The sequence below is a fragment of the Cheilinus undulatus genome, linkage group 4 (genome assembly GCF_018320785.1).
Source record: "Cheilinus undulatus linkage group 4, ASM1832078v1, whole genome shotgun sequence".
NCBI lineage: Eukaryota > Metazoa > Chordata > Actinopteri > Labriformes > Labridae > Cheilinus > Cheilinus undulatus.
Genome location: NC_054868.1, coordinates 9,822,410 through 9,841,940, shown reverse-complemented (window position 1 = coordinate 9,841,940; position 19,531 = coordinate 9,822,410). Strand labels below are relative to the sequence as shown.

The window sequence follows — 19,531 nt, the reverse complement described above, 5'->3', positions numbered from 1 at the left end:
GTGCTGCATCATTGTTATTTATCAAATATACAATCAAACAGGCTGCAAAAAAGGTGTCTGAGCACTTTCAAATTAAAAAATATCACACAGTTTGGGATGACTCCAGTTTACAACAAGTTTACTGGCAATTAAATGGACTTTATTGGACTGAAGATTTTTTATTGCTTATAATCATCTGACTACTCAAAGCACTTTTACACACAGGTCACACCTACCCATTCACACCCTTTCACTTCTTTCACTCCACATTCACACTGATGGCAGAGATTGCTATGTAGAATTGTCCGTCAGTAACCTTGCAAAGCAGATGGGTATGCCCGTTTCTGCGTTTCTTACTGGCGAATCCATCTTGCAAAGCTCCCATCTGAACAGTTTGAGCCCAGTTAGAAAGTGACCAATCAGCGATGAGGGGCAGTACATTTTGGCCCAGTGGAGACGTGACGTAGGCAAGCAGCAACAAGAGGCCGGTGCCGTTATGGTGGAAGACATTAGCGCGGATGCTGCTAGAGTGCCAGTTTTATCAGAACTCGATGACAATTCTTTGTTAAAAGAAGAACAAAGAACAGCAGTGAGTTGTTTTCCTTTTAAAAACAACAAAAGTTGTGTACCGACATGTCTATAGTCGCCATGGTTCGTGTTATGCAGTTCTCTATGGAGTTTATTCCTCGGTAGCTGCGCACGTGCACCTCGGTAGCGGCAATGACGTCACATATTTTTTTTGCTCTGATTGGCCCATAAAGATGTGACAGACAGAATGTTCATCCAATTACCCTCTGAGTGTTTTTCAAAGGCTCTACTCTTTCCTAAACGCTGTATACCGAAGGTTTTCCAGATGGATGTGTGAAACACATCCATCTGAGATGTCAGGTTAGTCCATCAGTATTAGCTAATCCCATTCATATGCATCCATCCCCATTAACACGCCACAGATGAAGCAGTGGGAGCAAACTGGGGCAGGGTGTCTTGCCGTAGGACACATCCACATGTAGCTGCAGGCGCTGGGAATTAAACCAACAACCTTCTGAATGCTAGACGACCAACTATTATGTTTATGAGTGAAAACCACAGGCTAAATGCTAGAATGTAGCATTAGGGCCTGTGTTCACAGCTGACGCTAATAACCTCAGATCCAGAGCTTCTCACCGGCATTTACTGTTGCAAGGTTCACCAACTACCAGAGTCTAGGCCTATTCATCTCTCAAAACACCAAATTTTTTATGGTCAAACATGGCGTCAGAGTGAAACCACTGGTGTGGCTACCTGTTAGCTACATGCTCATTGTGCTCACATGCTCTGATTAAGCTCCCTCCCTTAGTTTATTTGTGGTATGTTTTAAAATACGCATTCTACAGTACACACTCATTTTGTTGCTCACCAACAAGTTACCTGTCCATTTCTGTCGTCCACTTAACTTTGTTCTTCCCATTTACTATCATCCCCATGACTGTGTTTTCATTTTGCTTCCCAATTTGGCCAGCTTTCTTTCTGATAGGCTATCGCTTCATTGCACATTACAGCTCTGCTCATAGCTGCTAGGCTGCCCACCACACACAACAGGATTTCTGGTTGTGAATATTGAACGTTTAATAGTCAAATTTTGATTCAGAGACATCCACCAAGTTAAATTTTACTCTTAACAGTCTTTAAGAACCATCTGATAATCTGTTCTTTGCTGATTTTGATGGTAATGGAGATTTAGTCCAACGATCAGCCCAATAATTGTGTAGTGTGTGGCCCGCTGACAAAGAGGTGAAGTTGAGGTGGGCCTTTAGATTCCTGGCAAACAGCTTATGAATAACAAACAAACAATAAACAAATGAGTTATCAGAAATCTGCCCCCTGTAGGGTGTGTGCTGATAAAGCAATTTGCCATTTAGACCAGATTTGTGTTTTGAACCAGCATGTATATGCCAGCTGTAAAAATGGGCATTTTAACATGGGTGTGTATGGAACTTAGAGGGCTTTTGGCAGCCATTCTCAAGTGGCCACTCTGGGAACTGCAGGTATTTGTGCTTCTGCAGTTGCATCATTTTGACTTTTCACTTGATGGTGAAGTTTGATTTTAAGTTTTCTTTTTGTAAAAACATTTTCAAATGAAGAACTATGAAATATCTGGTTTGTTTTTGTGAACGAAATAATTTTTTTTAAAGATGGGCACCAGTTTAGCTCAGTTGGTAATGCAGGCACCCATATACAGAGGCTGGAGTCCCACTGATTGATCCCACCCCTACTTCCTGTCTCCCTTCAGCTGGCAAAAGACACAAAAATTGGTGCTGCCATAACAACTAATAATAATAATAATAAAGAAATTGCTTGCACCTTTAAGTCTGACTGGTATGTTTGAATCTGGATCATTTTTAAATTTAACTTCCACTGCTTGTAAAATCTTATTTTCATTTCATGTACTTGCATGTCTGAACTTTTTGTCCGAGCTGCCACTTTTACACATCTGCCAGTGCTTGCACATCCAGTGGCTTTTCCGTTGGGCAAACAAAGAGGCAGGATGTGGGGATTATTAATACAGACAAATAAAGCCCACAGATGTATCTGCTACAATCATTGAACAAATATTTTCTCACTGTGGACTTTTTTTTTTCTGTAGAGAAGCAGCAGAGGAGGAGCAACCCGCTGACTTTTTCATGAAGGTTTACAGACAGCTAGTCAGGGTTACTGTGAAATAGAGAAAGGAGAAAGAAAAAGACAGTGTAGACGGTGTGGTAAAGAGGAAAAATGTTAATGCACATTTAATAATTAAACACACACACACACATACACACACACAAAACATGCTGACTAACCAGACAGGGCCAGACAGGACTGACAGGGAACTTACCAGCACAACACCACACCCTCTCAGGAAGGTGGCCTCCTGCTGAGAGCACCGCTGATGATAACAACGATTAATAATGTTCGTTAAAATCCTGGATAAACAACACCTGTAAGGGCGTTGCAGGAAGCTCTGTTCTGACTGTCTGGGACAGATGATTTCTGCTATGACTACAAACAGGGAATGTCATCCAGCCTGTTTTGTAGCGTCATGTGCTCCCACAAAGATCCTAGGATCCTCCGTCGCACGACATCCGCAGGAGTGTTTGGCCGGGGGAATCACATAAAGCAGGGCTATGGGAAAAGCAGGTGGTGGCTTGTTCCTGAAGTTTCAGGAGCAGAGATGGAGGCCCCAGAGGTGGACACTAAGGAAAACAAAACAAAGCAACCTCAGATTACAGGGTTAAAGCTGAATAGTGAGGTGTGAGAGCTCCCTCATATACCTGACCTGACTTTACATTCCTCTGCCTCTGCTCCCTCATGGGTGGGCGCTGAGGAACTCTTTGATCGTTTCTCATGTGATCTTTCATTTTCTGTTAAAGGAGCCCTCTACTAAAGGTGTTTGACAGACAATTTAAAAAACACAGCTATACAGATACACAGTATCTGATTATCTAACATGTATAAATTAGGCTCCATGCCTGGAGAATTTTGTCTGAACATGATATAATTACCCAAGCCTAAGTTCTGGATTGAAAGGTATTGTGGCGGTTTAAAGCTGAAACGCCAGGAGGGATTAAGGCACATAAACTCTTAACCTGACTTTGCTTTAGGGGCTATGTTTAGCTAGAACATGCTTCATGTGTTTTGGATGTGGTGTGCGATGAAAGATAGACAACAACAACAATAGTTCTTACCACATCACTCTGCCCGCGACCCTTGGGGCTGTCTGTTTCTGTCAAGAGTTCATAACTGATGCTTCTACTGACAACACTCATTACAACCAATGCATTGTTTAAAAATGCTATAACAAATGCTTCAACAACCCACTAGATGACTTTGTATTATTTAGATTAGGTGTAACGTGTTGTTACAAATTGTCAGGCTAAATCTTTGAGCTGTTTCGGTTTTGCTTCTCCCATGCATAAACTGTAAATATGGACGGTTTCAGACTCAGTGATGTCCCCCCACTGAAGCAGATAACCCATCAAATAGCTACCGCACGCTGCCTTTAAGTCGCCTCAGCCACAGCTGTGATTACACATAACTGTTAGCCTTCATATGACCAAGACTTTCTGAAACTAAGGGACACATTTTGGGTTGTGGGTGAGTTTTTCTTGGGTTCTAACTGGGCCCAAACTGTTCAGATGGGAGCTTTGCAAGCTGGGTTTGCCAGTAAGAAACGCAGAAACGGGCATACCCATCTGCTTTGCAAGATTAAATTTAAACTGCATTAAGTCAAAAGAGGAGAAACGACTCAAAAAAAGAGCCAGATTTATCATAGATCCATTATATTGTGTTGGTATATGATGTGAGGCTGATATGCTAATTACAGAGTGGCTAAACTTAGCAGTAAGCTCCGCCAGCCTTTATTCCTCTTTGCTGATTAATACAGTGTTTAGTGTGGTTACTCGTCACTTGAGTTGAGTATCTATGCATAAGTATTACCTTCAACAGCCTATGTACAACTTTATTTTATTTTTTTAGTTCAAACTATTGCCCTACACTCTAACGAACTGCTGTAAATTTTTGAGGAAATTTCAACGGTAAGATCCTGTTATGTTGAAATACAGGACAACCCTGTATAATAACAGTTTAGAACATTATTTTACTGTATTACTGCTTCAAGGAAAGAAAACAGTAATTTCTGTATTTTTTGCATTGCATTTTGGGAACAAGCAGGTGAGAGCACATGCTTGGAAGGAGAGTGAAGTTAGAAATCACATTGTTATCCAACCCCATCATAACAATAAACAGGTGAGTGCCTTACTGCTTGCTAGTTAGAATAGGCAAAAAGCACTACTTACTAAGTTTGAGGTCATTTGTAAGATTAGCATTAGCTAGAGTTTGACATGATGCACAAACACCACAGGCACACAGAGTGAGTAAATTCTTTACCAGCTAACATTAGCTTGATATTAACAGTTGCTAAAAACTGAATTCAGATAATTCATTTAATGTTTTTTTGCTTTTATTTTTACAGAATCCTTGCACTTCCTGTCAAGGTGTAGTATTTTGCCACAACTTACAGTAAAAATCTGTAAATATACCTCTAAAGGTAAAGTGTAAATAAACGGTAAAAAAACTGCTAATCTTTCAACTGTTTTTTCCTGTTAAGGTTAAAAATAACAGCTTTTTGCTGTATTTGTAAAAAACAGTAACTAACTGTAAATTTCAGCCACAGCAACATACCGTTAATTTTACAGTAACTTCCTGGCAACCCTACTGTCAGTTGTTTACTGTTTTTTAACAGGGGGAATTTCTAAGAGTGTACTGTGCTCATCTTACATCATGCTAAATGCTAAGCTTCTCATGTCTATGCGCTGTGAAGTACTGAGGGAAAGCCCTAGCAGGACGGCAGTGGCCATTAATTGAAGCTACAGCTGTTACTATTAGTATGAGGCAGTTTTAAAGGAGTATTTCACAGAGATGTCAGGCCCATGTTAACAAAAAAAAAAGTTAGATAATTAATTTAACTGACTTGTAAATCTGACACCGGCAAATTTAATATACAGTTGTAACTCTTTAGCTGGCCTACTATGTACATCCCTAATTAGAACTGTAACTTTGTGAAAGCTTGTCTTGTCTGAGGCTAGCCCATATTACACTCAGATATATGCACTGTAATCGAAGAATCAAGTGGCCACAGGAATCTGGACGTTAACTTGCATAGAGGCTATGCTAACATTAGCCACGTTCTGAAAATCAACTTCACATTGTTTTACTGTTGCAGTGTGAAGCTGGTTTACAGAATGTATTTACTTGACTTTAGACACAGAAAATTTAGTTAGACCTGGAGAATTCTGCCAAACATCATGCTAACTCAGTTAAAATACTGCTGCCTAAACGGCGTGTGCACAGTGTGCTAATAATGAAACAATACTTGTACCCATCCCTCGTATACCCTGGTCAGAAACTGACGCCTGTAATTATGGAAGGGATGTTTTGTGTTTTCATTTTCTCAGGCTTCATACCATGCGTGTATGTCTTTGTACATGTTAACGTTGGGGAAATTGGGGTGCATCATGACTGCCAGAGCTCTATGTCCTATCATCCAACGTCTTTTTCATCACCTACTTTTACCTGAGTCTCACATTTCTCACAGCCACTCCATGAAAAACCTGTCCCATGCCATTACAGCTAAAGCAGTATCAAAACCAGACTGTTCACCTTTCCCTTTCACATTTGCGAACAAACCCACCACACCTTCTATTTTAATACTGATCATACCATTGTGGACAAACAGTTAGGCGTATGTGGTTGCCTTGTCATTAGACTCACTGACACACGACATTCCACATACACCACATAGTTTTTAGTCTGGAAGACAAAAGTGGCACACGGATGAAAGGCATGCCGATGGAGATGTTCAAGAAGTTTACAAAGGAGAAAACTAAAGGGAACGGCTTAATTGACTGACACATATGCATGAAGCATGCAGGGTGGTGACTTTAAGGATTGCCTGGGAAGGTTGGTTGAAAATTAGTTGCAGAACAAAGAATAATTGATTAAATTACTGTATGTCATTAAGGTCTATCATGCCATCATTATTACTGCTTTCTCAGATTCTAATTCAGCTATAACAAAGTCTTAATGTGTATTTCTATCAGTTAAAGAAGAATAGAGTTTATTTGAAAATTTCAAGGTTCAAATTTGGTCTCACTTGTTGATTTTACACTTTCCTGTAAGATTCACCACTTGAAGGAACTAAAAACACATTATCATTAACATCATTAACAAATCATCAACATGTTAAAAAGCAGTAAGGTGCCAGGCCTTTAAAAGCTATTATCCTCCTCATAACCTGTCTGACATTTTAGAGAGCACCTCAGGGTTACACTGAGCTTGATTCTCACAAAACAATTACCCTAGGAGTGGCACATTCAGCTGTCACTCAGTGTTCAATAAGGACAGGTGACTATCTCAAACAGACGAACAAGTTGGGGCTGTGTGCTTTAATTGTTGTTGGTAGTTCTTTGTGGGGTCGACAGAAGGCCTTGAGGACAGGGTTGGGCTTTGTCTGGAAAGTGGCAGGGTAAACTGAGAAGAGGCACATCACTCTTTGATCTAACTTACATCATGTGATAACATGATGAGCCCAAATTATGATGCCAGCCCATCACTAACAAAGCATCATGTGCCAACAAAGAAGGAACCCTGCTTCTTTGTAAATCATTCATAAATGGGGACCTTCTGGAAAATATGTCCGTTTACGCACTCAGTACTTGGTTGGAGCTCTTTTTGCACAAATTACTGCATCAATGAGACATGTCATGGAGTCGATTAGTCCGTGGCACTGTTGGGGTTCATGAAGCCACAGTTGCTCTAATAGCAGCCTTCAGCTGGTCTGTATTGTTGAGTCTGGTGTCTCTCATCTTCCTCTTGATATTTCCCCAGGGATTCTCTACAGGGTTCATGTCAGACCAGTTGACTGGCCAATCAAACACAGTAACACCAGGGTCAGCAAACCAGTTTTTGGTTTTGGCTTCACTGTGGGCAGGTGCCAAGTCCTGCTGCAAAAGGAAATCGGTATCTCCATAAAGCTTCTCAGTAGATGGAAGCATGAAATGCTTTAAAATCTGATGGTCGACTGCTGACAGCGTTAACTTTGGACTTGATAAAGCACATTAGGCCCTCGGGCATAGCACCTCAAACCATCATTGACTGTGGTAACTGAAAACACTGGACTTCAACCACCTTAGATTCTTCCTCTAGACTCTGGGACCTTGATTTCCAAAAGAATCCTCTGAAGTCTGAGCTCATCCCTGTTGCTTGAACTCCTTTTCTTGCCACACTTTTCCCTTCCAGTCAGCTTTCCATGAATATGCTCTGATATAGCCTCTAAGAACAGCCTGTTCTTTCAGCAGTGAACTTCTGTGGCTTAGCCTCCTTGTGGAGGATGGCAATGACTGTCCTCTAGCTAGTAGTTAAGTCAGCAGTCTTCCCTATGATTGTGGTTGTGTGTACTGAACATACTGATAGAACCCTTTTTTGGACTGAGGTTTTGTGATATTCTAATATTTTGAGACATTGGATTTCATATTTTTGTGAGCTGTAAGCCATAATCATCAACATTTAAACAAAAAAAGTTTTGAAATATTTCACTTTACATGATATAAATCTAGAGAAATGAATCACAGGAAAAGACGAACTCCTTCTTTGCATGATGTTTTTAAGATGTCCCTGTGTAACAAATATGGGGTTTAAAGAAAGAGAACTGGCAAAGCAAACAATGTGAGTTTTTGAAGGATCTGTCCAGAGACCTACAGAAAAACAAAAACCTTTCCTGACCCTGGTTAACTCTTTCCCTTAATCCTTCTAACCTCACAAAAGATCAGTCAGGTAATATTTGTAGTGCCTTAAGCTGAGTTAGAGGGCTCAAAGGTTAGCATAAGGACACAGCTTTGAATTAAACTAAACAAGCATATGTGCTTGAAGACAGTAGATTCTGAATGAAGCCTTTAGGAAGAATTTTATAAAACTGACACATCGTACAAAGAGAATGATCCCTAATTTCACAGAAAGATGCAGACAAAGACCACCAGGGTTTTTTTTTGGCCCTTTGGACATCCACAGCACAACCAGGCACATGTGGCAACCATACTACCCACCTGGACTGTACCCTCTGCCATAATGGCACACCACATCCAGCCCTTAATCCACCCTAAAGGTGAGGACTTTGTCATTTTTTTTACATATTATTTCCCCATGCCCCTGGTAACAGACTGAGAAACAACACATATCCCAGAGCAGTTGCAATAATAAATGAACATTAACCAGTAAATCATTCAACCTCACAAAAAGTTGAATGTTTATATGTATGTATATACAGTGCTGTGCATGTATGTATATACAATACTGTGAGGCTGAAGTAAGACGTGCAATGATGAGTACGCCCACCTGAGGGCCCCATCAGGCAGGAAGGAGGATTGACACAACCCAGGTCATGCTCTGGATGTCTTTGTACATTACCAACGGCATGGGTAAATAATCTGATGAAAACAAAACAAAAACCACAGCTTTATTGCGGAGTTATGGGTAGATGTGGCACTGAAACAAAGCCTACAGTACTGTTAGGGTGGGTAGGAGGGTTGCCACAACCCCCTGGTTGTCGTGTGTAGGTTCTAAGCACCTGAAAACTGTTGGTGGTTGCTGGGTGTATTACCAGGGGTTAAGCTTGACCTTGGCTGCTGAGCGACACATGTACATGTCAAATGTGTCGACGCTGACTCTGGCCGCCCTCCCTCCTCTCTTCAGCCTGGGGTTGTGGAACATCAGAACCTGTGAAAAACTGTTAGCGCTCTACATGCCTAAAACTTCTGCACAGTACTGTATATATATATTTAATATAACCTGTGCAATACTATGTTACTTGCAATATACCCGGTGCAATATCTAAAACTCTTTAACTGTTTAACTTTGAACAAACATAGAACTGTTTTATTCAATTTATATTAAAACAAACAAAAACAAATACAAAACTGTGCAATGCCTGACCAGCTTAATGTTTTTTTCTTGTTTCTTTTACTTACATCTACATAAACGTATTTATGTTTTTATATTTTTCATTTTTTATACATTATTAATTAGAATACCTTGTTTCTGTTTATATATTTCTTTTGCATTGAATGGAACTGCACACAATTTCATTGTACTTGTGTAAAATGACAATAAAGATTCCGATTCTGATATGCGAGGACATCCAGAGCATGACCGGGGTTGTGTCAATTTGACTGATGGTGCCCTCAGGCGGCTTACATCCCCACAAGGCCTTACTTCAGCCTTCATTTTGGGCCCAAACATTCCTCAAAATTCTGTACAGTATATATTTACAAGTAAGGGCAGAACCTCAGACTTGGTGAAAGTATGATGTCTCATATGGACATTTACTTAAATAATTTCTTACACCAATGTTAGGGATTATGACAACAGTGGTGACCATGTTTCTTAAAATTGCATTCAACATTGCATTTTTTACCTTTTGTTTCATTTTTGATGTGAGGAACATGAACTGTATGTACTTCGTTCACATTTTATGTCTGGAAATGTTGATTTAAATACGATTTGGTGGCCTAATCGAAAATGGTTTCACAAGCAGTGCCATAACTGCAGACACATAATGCTGGAATAATGGAATCCTTGGCTACTGATGAAAAGGTTTATCCATTGACTTTTAATCTACCTCCAGAATTATTTGCATGCCAGGAGTTTGGTCTGTCCTTACTAAACTATTCAAAATTGTTATCCTGAGGACTAATTACTGCCTTTGAAGCCTGGCTTATGTCTTTTGTAAAACCACATAAGACCTCATAAAAACAACAGATAATTAACACAGTACAACCTGATAGGTTAAGAACACCCAATTTAAAGCAGCACCACCCACTGACTACAGTATAAAAACTGCACACTTCTTATTGATCAAGTGTAAAATTATACTTCAATAATACTGTATGTGTGGTAGGTACATTTGCATTAATGTCTGTTATTATGAGAGCAGAGGAGTTTCATGGGAGCTGGATTTCATTCAGTTTAGAAGTGACAGTCAGCATTTAAACAAGGCCTCCTGGCAGCAGCTATGAGAAAGTGCTGAGTTGATTGGCTTTTTAAGATATTATCAGAAAGTAAATGACACTGTTCAATTGCTCATCTTTGGTCTTTGTAACATTTATCTTGGCCATGCATGCTGAAAAGGGTGCTCTGTTTTTTTTTACTTCACATTATGTCTCTTGAATTAAAAGATGCTGACAGACCAGCCAACACAGACCTGAATGATACCATCAAACAATAAGGCTTATAGTGGGCTTTGTCACAGAACTGCAGACCTTGGTTTTTGATTATACATTTTTAGTGACATACCATATTAGTTCTTATTTGAGTTAAAAAGCACAATAATAACAACACCACACTAACCCACTGTGATTAGGTGCTCTGTACTGCATCAAAGTGTAATACAATGAAGTATACTAGCAGTAGGGTAACCAGTTGCTTTCTGGGGAAAGTATGCATTTTACAGTGGCCTGCCTCCAGAAATGTCAGGAGCTGGGGATCGAATCCACAACTTTCCGATTACAAGGCAACCAAATCTTCCTACTAAGCAACAGTCAACCCAGTTGTGAGTGTTGATCATTTCTATAATTTCTAAATAAGATTTCCAATTGTCTTGTGGAGGAGAAATACAGAAGATTTGTAAACTGACACAAGAAAGAGGCAGAGAACAGTTATGCTATGTAGCAGTTATGATAATAGCTTATCCCATTTGACTCATGGAATAATTATTGCTCAGTTGTTAACATAATATAGTTTTGAAACACCCTTTGAGTGTCCACATTTTGTATGCCGTCATGACAGTATTTAATGGTCTTAGTCTGCCAAACTGGAAATATCTCAAGTTTTGATTTCAGGAATCTGGACACCTTAACTAACAGAGGTATGCATTTGAGATAGCTGATTTTTTATTATTATCATTTTAAATGCACTGATTTAGTTGAGTATTTTAAGAGGGTGAATTTAAGTTGACTTGCTTTGAGAAACACCAATATTTATTGATGATTTACTGTTGTATTAGCATTGTGGCTGTTAAATTTTAGCATGTTAGTACTGTCAACTTTCAGGTCTGTTAATCAAAAAGGTACTTCAATAAACTTAGCTTACTGGCACACTTAAATTACAAAAAGTACAAAGGGTAAACAAAATATAATACCACCAGTATGTTAGCATTGACGTTGTGGCGTGAATATTATACAAGTACCTGGATGCATCCAAGGACCTCCACGTCACACCGGAAGTCGGAAAATCACATACCTCGACTTCTAATACCAAAAGCCCCTTGAACTGAGCGTCTTCTTCTTTGTTTTCTCTGCGTGTTGCTGCCATGTTAATAGAGGCAAGTCCGCCAAGTACAGGTAGACGAAACATCTGTGAGTTTTCGGGTGAACAAGCACAGCGATAATGTTACATATACTAAATGAATGAATCGATTTATGATCCAAATTCACGTATCACTGAGCACAGTGACAGGAGTCTGGCTGGACGGATGTTGGCGCCATGTTGCCAGAGGCAAGTTGCTATGTCATTCAATACAGTAGATAAGGACTGTGCAAGTTTTTGGAATGAAAAGCTCAAACAACAAGATTTCAAGGATTTTAATGAATCATTTATAACAAAAGATCCATGTTAAAAAAATTAACTGACAGTGAAACATAAAAGCAGAGTCCGCTTTCTTGTATTTTCTCAGTTAAATGAAAAGATGTACTCCATGATTTAAAATAAAATAATTTTATAAATATTACAGGTTCATATATGTATAGATGGTTTTTATTTTGAATCTATATATACATATTTATATATTGATCTGATCATTTGACCTTTTTATTTTGATAACTTGAACAACAAGGCCTTTTCCAGGTGTATACCAAGCACTTTCAGTTCAGCGTTTATTGTGCTGGACCACTTCCGCCAAAATGGACCGTCTGCACGAAAAACGATTTATGACTTATTTATATATTCTTATATTTCACTATCAGTTATTATTTTTATATGGGTCATTTACTAAATGATTTATTAAAGTCCATGTAATCTTGTCGTTTGAGTCTTTTCATTGCGAGAATGTGCACAGTCCTTGTCTACTGTATTGAATGATGTAGTGGACTTGCCTCTAGCATCATGGTGGTGACAACAGCGTCAGCCAGCCAAACTCCCGTCACATATTATGTCTGTGCAAAGTGATACTTGAATTTGGATCATAAATTGATTTAGTAAAATTAATGTTATGTAATCGCTGTGCTTGTTAGTCTGAAAAGTCACATATTTTTGCCTTCTTATATTTCCTTATGTGATGAATTTGCCTATATTAATATGGTGGCGATGCACGAAGAAAACAACGAAAAAGCGTTCAGCTCAAGTGACTTCCGGTATTAGAGGACAAGATATGGCGGCGCTCATCCAACATCCGAAGTGGAGATCCTCCGATGCATCCAGGTCCCTCTCGAATATTACGCTACAGCATCCAGATGCTAGCACAGACTAAAATGCAAACAGCATATCCTTAGCTACAGCCTTGTGTTAGAGAGATTGATGTTGTTGGGGGAAAATAATAAAAATCTGTCCAACTTCATGATGAACATAGAAACAATACAAAAGCCTGAGTTCTGAATATCTGTTAGTTCTGAACATTGTAGGCTAAACAGCCTTGTCAAGCTTAATGTTGGCTAAATTTAAAAAAAAAGCACCTAGCTTAGCATGATTACAACTTCATTTCCATTTCAGTCCAATCAAATATGCCTAATTAGTAGACTAACCATTATTTTAAAAAATTTATACATTAAAAAATAATCTGAAAATATTTGAAAAATACGACTTCATTTTTATGAAAATAACTATCCTACATTGATACAGTAAAACTAATGTAATGTTTGGCTCAGTTTGAAGAAAAAAACGTATCAAAAAATTCCAGCAGTTTGCCTCAAGGAACATGACATATTTCCAGCATAGCGTCTTAATTAAAAGTGACTTGTTGACCGAACAAAACCAACCCACCTAACTTCACCAGAAATGTGCTCTAACAGCCATTAAGTGAAACATGGCGGACAGTAAACCTGAATGCCAGCATACCACGCCCTGTATGGTCACACCTGTGATGCTGGCGAGCAGCATCTTTCCACCTCCACCTACCTGTTCGGCCGCTCCCACCGCCCGTGAGGAGGCGGCTATAAAGGCCATTCCACAGGCCACTTTAGCTCCATCTCCTCCGCACCACTCGCTACATTTGGCAGGTTTCAGAGCTCGCTGCACCTGAGTCAGAAGACATGGCCGTGAACCGCTCCTCCGCTTGGTCGTTGTACTCTCTGCCCTCACAATCGGTCTTCAAACGGGGATCAAGCGTCTATGGCGGCGCCGGTGGCATGAACGTCCGGGTGTCCACCGCCTCCTACGGCACTGGTATAGGCTCTGGGTTTGACATGGGGGTTGGAAGCAACAGCTTCTCCATTGCCGGCGGCGAGAAACAGACCATGCAGAACCTCAATGACCGGTTGGCCGCTTACCTGGAGAAGGTGCGCTCTCTGGAGGCCGCTAATGCCACTCTGGAGCGTCAAATCCGCGAGTGGTACGACAGGCAGACCCCCACTGTCAGGGACTACAGCAAGTATGAGGCGATCATAGACGACCTGCGCAGGAAGGTAAGTCTTACGCCAACAATGCTATGCTTAGATTTATCCAGAAAACGTGAATTTGAAATATCAGTGATGTACAGATAGGCTTACAAGCAGGCTAATTAATCCAAATAATTACATTTGGGTACTCACTCACTCATAATAACAAAAATTCTTAAATTTATTTGTAAGGTGTTTGATTTTTTTTTAAATCAGCTATTCCTCATCCTCCTCTTACAATTTAGCAGTACATTACAATGTTTTATGAGCATGAGTGCTAGTATTGGAATCCTACATCAAAGCTTTTTATTTGATCTACTGAAATTAATTTATGATCTTTAACATGAATCAAATAATCAATTTTCTGTGAACGGGTCTTAATGAAATAATAATGAAAGCAATCACAAATTATAGGAATACCCTATAATTAAATAGCACCACATCCCACAAGTAGAAACAGATAATTCCATCATGTTTAGAAGTTGAACTTTGACCCAGATGACCTAAACTGCACGAGGTAGACTGAAGAATAGAGGGGTTAGCACAACCAACTATGGTAAACAGCTTGTGTTTTATTACTATTTCCTACTACACTGAGCTCTTGTCCTCATAAAGTCTGCTGACTCAGCCTATAAAGACTCGTAGGTTCACACAGTCATGTGCCCTCAGGGTGTGGATCAGAGATCCTGTGACACTATCATCATAGAAAGACATTGACATTTATAAGACAGAACTTTGAATAGGATATTATTTTCAAGCACTTATGAGACCCAACAAATGGATGAGCCTTGATGAGCAAATTTATGTTATCATTACTTAAAGTCAGGTATTAAAGCACTATTCTACTGACGATAAAAACCCTTCCAGCCCATGGTCTGGTCTCACAAATGCACCCATGTGATTGTATTAAGTGGAGAAGTAAGCACTGACAATAATTCTCTCCCTTTTTTAGATCAGTGTTGCCTCACAGGACAATGCCAGGCTGATGCTGCAAATCGACAACGCCAGACTGGCAGCAGAGGACTTCAAAATCAAGTGAGTGAAACAGTTTAATCAGACGTTGTCAGCCCCGTGTGCTTAGAGAAATAATTAACATTGATACCATAAAGGTTTGTTCAGTAGCTCCAGATTACGTTGACATACTGCCATTGTCACTGGGGTGTAACGGTCAACACAACGATTAAACTGGTGGAACTGGTTTTGCCTTTATCTTTTTCTTTTGTTTTGTTGTTGTTGTTGGTTACACAAAGTGTAGATGCCACCATTTAAATGTCCAAGCCTTTTTTTCTCAACAGGTTTGAAAATGAGCTGGCAGTGCGCACTTCGGTGGAGGGAGACATCCTGGGACTGCGTAAGGTTCTGGATGACCTGACCATGACCCGGTCTGACCTGGAGATGCAGGTGGAAGGTCTGAAGGAGGAGCTGGTCTACCTGAAGAAGAATCATGAAGAGGTGAATATATAAGGCATCATGGCAAATCAACTGGCTTGTGTCTAATTCAAAGTACATAAAGATTTAAAAACAAGAGTTTAGTGTCAAAAATAGCAACAAAAAAGTTTAAAGAAAGCGAGGTTAATCATTTTATTATTTCCATCATACTGACTTGGCATGAACCAGAATTTTTGATAAAATACTTGTAAAAATCAAACAATATTTTGCATTTTTTGATACATAGCAACAAAAATAGAATACCTTGGCACCAGTTATGGGTGATTTGTTGTTTTCTGTCATCAGCTGAACTGCAGGCAAACTCCTGCACACTGTCTTAATGCACAAATACATGGGCAATCATTTGGTACCTAAACATTACAAGCATATTTGTGCAATGTATAAGAGACAGCCATTCATCTTAAGGCACCTTGCTTAAGAAATAGGTGGAGTTTTTAAAGCTTCTGTACTTTTTTTACATTAAAGGTCATTAAAATAATTGAGATTGCACATACTATTTAAAGATATCAAAATATTTAATGTTTAGACAATACTAAAGAACATATCCTGCAAGGAGGTTACAGAGAACTAAGAGTTAAAACAAGTTTTATAGTTTCTCTGGAACAATTAGTCAAACATTTGGCAAAAGGCCTTAAAGAAATGTCAACTTAAGCTTATACAAACAAAACGTATTGCAAAACTTGAACCGATCTTCTGCTGTGCCGTTATGTTGTATATCTCAAAACTGGTGCCTCTGGCAACCCCAGGGCTCTGCCAAAAACGATTACTCATAGGAGCTCATCTTATAATACAACATCTCATGTGATTATCTGTTGATTTATAGTCTTTTTACCCAATGAGAAGCTGAATAAGGTTATCAACATAAAAACATCTGTTGCTCTGAGATGAATTAAAGTCAGTAGATGCCACTTATTCCACAATGATAGGATGATTATAAAACTTCGAGCAACAGCAGAACTAATTTAAAAGACTGCTTAAGACAGTGAAGTGATGCAGTAATGTCAAGATCACAATAACCATGTAAAATATACTAACAGAAGCTCTGCAGCCCCATCTTTCAATTGTACATATTCTTGCTTAAACTATTAGCTGTGTTGGGTCGCAGATGGCCTAGTGCATTGGTTCTCAACCTGGGGTCCAGGACCCCCCGGGGGGGGGCGCCAAAGATCTTAGGGGGGGCATGAGGCTTCGTCTGTTCTGAGGCTACCAAAATTAGATTTGCAAATACTGATTAAAACCATGATTAAACGGTTATTGAGCAGTTTATACAAAGGTCTTTTTGTAAGAAAAGCATGCATAGGCCTCTTTTTAGGGTTTTATCAGTGAAACAATTAAAATCTATGTTGATTTTTGACAGTATGTGTCACTTTTTCTTCTCTCTTGGGTCCTGGGGGGGGCTCCGCTTCTCTTAGGTATGTGTGTGTGTGTGTGTGTGTGTGTGCATATGTGTGTGGGGTGCCAAGATAAAATAGTTGGGAAACACTTGCCGAGTGGTATGCGGTCCGCCTGGGTTTTGATCCAGCCTCTGGCGCTTTCCTGCATGTCTCTCCCCAGCTCTCTCGACCTTTTTTCCAATTCTATCCACTGTCCTCTGCTATCAATAAAGGCATACAAAGCCCCGAAATAAAAAAATCAGAACTATTAGCTGTGTCATTGCTTTTTGTCCGTTCACGTTGGTTTTATCTTAACATTGCCTGACTATAACCCTCTTGTGGTGTCTATAGGAACTTGCAGCCTTGCGTGCCAATGTCAATACTAGCTCTGTGAACGTGGAGGTGGATGCCCCATCTCAGGATGACTTGACCAAGACCCTGGATGAAATCAGATATCAGTACGAGGGTATTGCTGAAAAGAACCGCCGTGAAATGGAGGGTTGGTACAAGGGCAAGGTGAGGGGAACACAAACATTAAACCCCATGAAACGATGACTTCATACCTACATGTAACTGTTTTCTAAATATAAAGTAATTCATTTTTCTAACACGTTTCTTTCCCTCCAGTTTGATGATTTGAACAAGCAGATCGGAACAAGCACAGAGACCCTGCAGACCTCCAAAAGTGAGATCAGTGAGCTGAAGAGGACCCTGCAGGCCCTGCAGATCGAGCTGCAGTCTCAGCTCAGCCTGGTAATGAAGGAAGCTGTCCCTCCAGTTTAAAACTTGTTGCACTTCCCATAATTAAACCTGTCATTTCTGATGATACAGCACACACACCATAGTAACATGTCTGACTACATGTTTGACTGTACACACTATAAATAGGCTCTTTGGCCATAAGCCTGTCAGTCATGATATGCTAATGTCTGTGCACTTTTTGAACCTGAAGCAGCTTCAGGCAAGGGATGGAAAAAAGTAATAAACATCCAGTTAACCCTCACACCTCCTTCGTTTTTCTCTCTGTGAAGAAATCTTCCCTGGATGACACGCTCGCAGAGACAGAGTCCCGCTACAGCCTGCAGTTGAACCAACTCCAAAGTATGGTAAACTGCCTGGAGAGTGAGCTTTGTAAAATGAGGGCGGACATTGAAAGGCAGTCCCAAGAATACCAAATGCTCCTCGACATCAAGACCAGGCTGGAGATGGAGATCGCTGAGTACAGGAGGCTGCTGGATGGAGGGGATGTTAAGTAAGAGGGATATTTGTTATGATATGTCCTATTTAGATCAATAGATTGAGCCTTTGAAACAACTGGAGGTCCATCTTATGGAATACTGTTGTTTAGAATGAGAAAGGTCAATCATTCCCCTTGCCAGTATTAAGATAAACAAAAGACCATTAACTTAGCTTAGCATCAAGACTGAAAAAATGTTCAAACGGGTAGTTTGGCTCCCTGGAAAAGTAACAAAACAAGCATTTTTTGATCAAAATGATGATTGAATCATGATAAATGAGCTCATCTTTGAGAAATGGTTGAAATTTAAAACTTTTCAGGGCATTATTGCTTGTTATTTCTTGCAAGCTAATCTAACCTAGTGTAAGCTATACATTCATATTTACTGTTACTCCACCAGTTCACATAAAAAAAGATCAGAGCATCGTAAAGCCAGTCTTTCATTTGAAGATCTGCATTTTATTTTTTGTGCAATAAATATAATCTTCATCTTCCCCAGACAAAGATCTTCTGTGACTTCAACTGCCACCATCGTCAAAAAAGAAGTGAAAGAAGTTGTCAAGCGTAAGTTTCCGCCAGCACTTGTAGATTATTGTCTCTTTTCATTCACATGTTAAAAGAGATACTGACTTTTATTTGCTTGCAGCTAAACCGGTCATAACCCAGAGGAAGAAGGTGGTGATTGAGGAGATCGTTGACGGCGTAGTGGTCAGCCGCACAGAAGACGTGGACACGGAGGTCATCCAAAAGTAAACGGACTGAATCCCAACAGATTCACCCCCCTTTCCCAGCTTCAGGGGCCCTACAATTTTTTTCTGTTTTTGGCATTCATGTGATGTGATACCAATCTAAAGTTTTAAACCAACCAGTGAAACTGTGTTTTTGTTATTCCATGCAAGTCAAGTCAAATATTTATGTCTCCAAATATTTTAAAGGTCCTGATAATTCGATGCTTTTTCTTTTACAATAAAATTAATGTGTGCTTTTGAAATGAAAAGATAATAATCTGAGCCTAAACTAAATTGATTCAATTTCTTTCCACCCCTAACTGCCTCATGTAATACCACATTTGCACATGGGTTGGCGCTGTTAGTCAACTTCAAATATTTTCACATCCAGTACAGAGGTCACAGAAAATATTTTTGTATCTGTTAATAATGATGTTTGCCTCTTTTTTTTAAAGGTGTTTCAGGATTTTGATAGCAATTGTATTGCTTTTACAATTTTTTGAAACTTAAATCACATAACTCATAAACCATCTCATGTCCTGCTGCAAAAGGATCATTGCATCTTTGGTTTCTGTTTTCTCAAGAAAATAAACATCCGTCTTCCACTAC

General features: G+C 39.6%; 1 protein-coding gene across 1 annotated transcript; it reads left to right on the top strand.

The window, feature by feature from the left end:
• The first annotated feature begins 13,675 nt into the window (after positions 1–13,675).
• Positions 13,676–19,531, top strand: krt97 (keratin 97). The gene is made up of 8 exons (XM_041785966.1): positions 13,676–14,162; positions 15,088–15,170; positions 15,431–15,587; positions 17,309–17,473; positions 17,585–17,710; positions 17,989–18,209; positions 18,694–18,758; positions 18,841–19,531. The coding sequence occupies exons 1-8, from the start codon at positions 13,791–13,793 to the stop codon at positions 18,945–18,947; spliced, it is 1,296 nt and encodes a 431-aa protein (XP_041641900.1). The 5' UTR covers positions 13,676–13,790; the 3' UTR covers positions 18,948–19,531.